At 29.3% G+C, this 4,114-nt stretch overlaps 1 protein-coding gene across 1 annotated transcript in view; it reads left to right on the top strand.

The window, feature by feature from the left end:
* The window catches only part of LOC106463513 (decaprenyl-diphosphate synthase subunit 1-like), a 30,638-nt gene that overhangs the window by 20,451 nt on the left and 6,073 nt on the right, over positions 1-4,114 (top strand). Inside the window, exons 4-5 of the mRNA XM_013923554.2 lie at positions 234-372; positions 2,892-2,981. Coding sequence (XP_013779008.1) covers positions 234-372; positions 2,892-2,981 — 229 coding nt within the window. The remainder of the gene's footprint in view (positions 1-233; positions 373-2,891; positions 2,982-4,114) is intronic.

Genomic DNA, 4,114 nt, shown 5'->3' with positions numbered 1-4,114 from the left:
TATATATATATATATATATATATTGTTTTAGATTTTTGAAAAATAAAAAATGAGTGACAGAAAACTGCTATGTTTTTTGCTAATGTTTAAGTAGTATATACAGTACATTCGTTTAAAAAATTTAAAATTTTTCAGATACTTATGTGTAAAAGAAACTAAAGATTTCTAAGATTAAACTTCATCCTTTTAGTATACAAAGAAAAATCTGAATTTTTAATATTTTATCTTCTTAGGTTATTAGATTCTCAACGAAAAATTGCACTTGTATCAGAAATTATTCACACTGCCAGTTTAGTTCATGATGATGTGATTGATACATCAGATGCTAGAAGAGGGAAACCGAGTGTTAATTTAATTTGGGGACAGAAAAAGGTATTTTTTTTTATATTTATTTTAGCACTATTTAAATTCCACTTTTGGGGCTTTTCTCATCCTTTTTGATACTAGGGACTGGCTTGTTGCTTCCCTAAATTGTCATAGACCACTAAAATACTGCAAGTACAAGATAAACCTTTACAATTTACATGTGAATATTCTGTTAGTTTTTGTTTGTTTGTTTTTGTGAAATCCTAGGGATTAACAATGTAGTTGTGATGAATTGGTTGTTGAGAAACACTGCTCTAAAGAACAATTATATAGCTATGTCAGTAGAATAAACATAACATCCTTTTCACTTATTTGAAATATTTAATTACACTGAATTATTTTGCCTTATTTGGAAATTTATCTCCCATTCTTTTTAATTCGGAAGGCTGTTTGTGCTAGTAATTACTAATTGCAGTATTCATATCTCATTGAAAAAATTTAAAGAAGTGAACATTTTCTAAAAAAGGATTTTTTTCTGGGAAGTACTGCACAGGAAAAGTGTTTGGATTGTGCTCTTTAGTCATATGCAACTCATTGAATCAAAATAATTCAATGGATAGATCTATAAATTTTCATAACTTTTACCGATGTAATCAAACCTTCATGTAGTGAATGTCGTGTTCTTGTTGTGAGGAGAGTACTTTTATTCAAAATTATGTTCTATTATAAAGAAATGGTTGTTGCACATACCACAGTTAGTTTTATAATTGTCTGAATCTTGATTACCCAAAGTGTGAAATTTATCCATGCATTTTGATTGTGGTGCCATTCAATAGATGGTGCAGGAGTTTTGTCTACATACAGTTTTGGACTCAAGGTCAAACCCTGTTGATTCGTGTATTTGACCATGCCCAAAATCTCATAGATTAATTTACCCTAATCCTGCCTAAAAGAATTTCAAGTGCCACAGCTATTGAGGATTCCCTCTTGTTTCTTAACTAAATTTCAAAAAAAGTATTTGGAAATCTTCAAAATGTACTTTGAAAAACTGCCCACAAAAAAATTCAACTTTATGTATTCTATAAGTTTCTTGAATTTTGTATGATGTATATAGACCTTAACCGTGTTTACTCTGTGTGAGTCAACAGGGAAGATATGGTATAGAAATTACTGTTGAAAGATTATTGAATCATTTATAGAATTTATGTAATAAGACAAGGTTTTATCTGCAAACAGAGGCATTGCTAGGCACTGGCACATCGGACCCATGCTCCAATTCTATTTGACAGTGTTCTGAATACCCAGCTTGTGTCTTGGAAAATTAGAATAGAAAACCATGATCATTATCATACTAAACTTCCAATGTAGCTATATATGAAATTATTGGTTTTATCAGTGTCAATAGTATTCAGTTTTTTCTTTAAATTTCACTAATATCTTTATAATAAAACAAAAGATTGATTATGACATGGCATTGGTCATGAGACATAGCTATATGGTGGTCAAAATGGACCGACTTGTATAACTAGCTAACTTTACTCTGTAAAATATGCTAATTTTCAGTACATTTTCTATTAGAAAAATTGGACTACATTCTGCTAACAAAAACTTTAACCTCCAACAATTTTATTTTCATTTTGTTTAAAAGTTTCTTGTATGAAAATACTGCATCTAAATATACCTAGCTCTTCATCTAATTTATAATAAACTAACCAGGTCATGCAGAAATGTTTAAAAAAAGATTTTATGCACGTGCACCAGCATCACTGGTGAAATACAGCTGAAAAACAATGCACATGTTTATTTAACAGTTTAAATAGCATTGATATGATTGTGCCACTTAAATATAACTTAAGGATTGAGAATGAAGTAACCTGATTTTTTAATCAGCTGATATTGTTTATTGAGGCAGTAAAACAGGTTCTACTTTATTATGTTCTTTGTATTTCTGTGCTACTTTGAAAACCATTCTATAAGTTTTTAATGCATCATGTAAACACAATATGTGAAACCTTTATTTCACGACTATTAAGTGCTTAATTGGGAGTTTTTGTATGGAGCGATGTTTATGTCAACTGAAATGCCAGCTTTCCTGTTAGCTGTTCTTCAATTTGAGCAATGTCCTGTTTTCTTAAAAATCTAAAAGTTATTTTTCACATTTAACTTATTTTATTATAAATATATTATGGTTAACTCCTTGTGTATATCTACTAAATGGCACAGCTGATACACTGTCATTTAATGCTTCAACTTTATGTTAAACTATATATATAAACTAATCAAAATACTGTTGTTTTGTGCTTTGTTTTTTATGTGATGAAAAGAAAGATTTCCTATTTTTCTTGTAAGACATAATTATCAATTTTTGTAAGCTAACAATTTAAATTGTTGAGAAAATTATTAGTCTTTCATAGTCACATGTAGAGATAACTATCAGTCTTAAATTTTTCAGATTATTAAAACTGTATTATTTACAGTGATTTGCATTTAGTTTCATTATAGGTATACATGTATTTTTTTGTACTATTAGCTCTATTTGTGTTTGTGTCTATCATGTAATTAAAATTGATTTTATAATTTTACAGGCTATATTAGCTGGTGATTTTATCCTATCCAAAGCAGCAAGAATTTTAGCAAAAATAGGAAGTGAAGAAGTTATAGTAATGTTATCAGAAGTAAGTTAACTGGATTAACAGTTCAGAGGGGTCATTGAAGTTTTGGAACCTTTGTTAGGTTGCACTGAATGCAAAAACATAAGAGAATATTAGATAATTCTCACTTTTTTTTTACTCATCACAATATTTATTTTCATTGTATGATGTATAAATATTTTGCATTCAGTGAAATATGTTAGAATGAATGTTTAATGAGATTTACTAGCAGAGACCCGCAAAACATTTCCGGCCAAATTAGTATCTTTATAGTAACAGTACTTCTTTAAATATAACATTTCTAGCACAATACAAACGAATTGTAATCGTAGACAACTAAATGTGTAAATCCACTTGTATGTAGGCCATACTTTGTAAAACTTTAACTTATGTTAGGCCTAAGTTTGATAAAAGAGATAAATTAACACTGTAACCTGTGTACGTTTTTTTTTACTTTAGTTTAGTTAGGACTAAACTTTAATGTACTTAATACTATCGATAAATAAACTTATAATGTTATTCTATGACCTAATGTCAAACTTTTTTTAAAAACTTACACAAGTTTTTAATATTGTGATGTACAAAATGGTTAGTAAAGTATATTTACACTCCCCTTTTGTTGTTACTTCTTGTTTCGTACAGCAATTGTAGCGACTTGATCACTGAGCTTTGCAGCTCTCTGCCGCAGGCAGACTGTTTGTCATTGGGTGAATAATGCGCATGCACGGTTTTTCATGGGGAACACATTCTAACTATGCATGCTGAAATTATACTTGTTTGTTTGTTGTTAAGTTCAAAGCTGTACAGTAGGCTATCTGTGCTGTGCCCACCACAAGTATCGAAATCTGTTTTTAACATTGTAAGCCTTCAGACTTGCCACTGAGCAGCATTATTTTTTTAATATTATAACTAAGAATCAGTTAGAGAAAACAATAATGGTTCTGTGATAAAACAATTACAACTAATTATTTGTTTCACAAATTAACATGATATTATGCTAAATTATGTTGACTCAGATGTTGTTTAACTCTTTCAATATGGGGTTGGTCAATATGATGACCTTGTAACCATTTTGTGTTTGCTATAGTTTTCATGCTATAATTTTTAAATTAGTAAGCTAACGTTAACAAAATTTGGCAGATTATCAGTAAACATTA

This window comes from Limulus polyphemus, unplaced genomic scaffold (assembly GCF_000517525.1).
Source record: "Limulus polyphemus unplaced genomic scaffold, Limulus_polyphemus-2.1.2 Scaffold1428, whole genome shotgun sequence".
In the NCBI taxonomy this organism is placed as follows: Eukaryota; Metazoa; Arthropoda; class Merostomata; order Xiphosura; family Limulidae; genus Limulus; species Limulus polyphemus.
The sequence above is the reverse complement of the archived record's forward strand: the minus strand, read 5'-3'. Positions and strand labels throughout refer to the sequence as shown.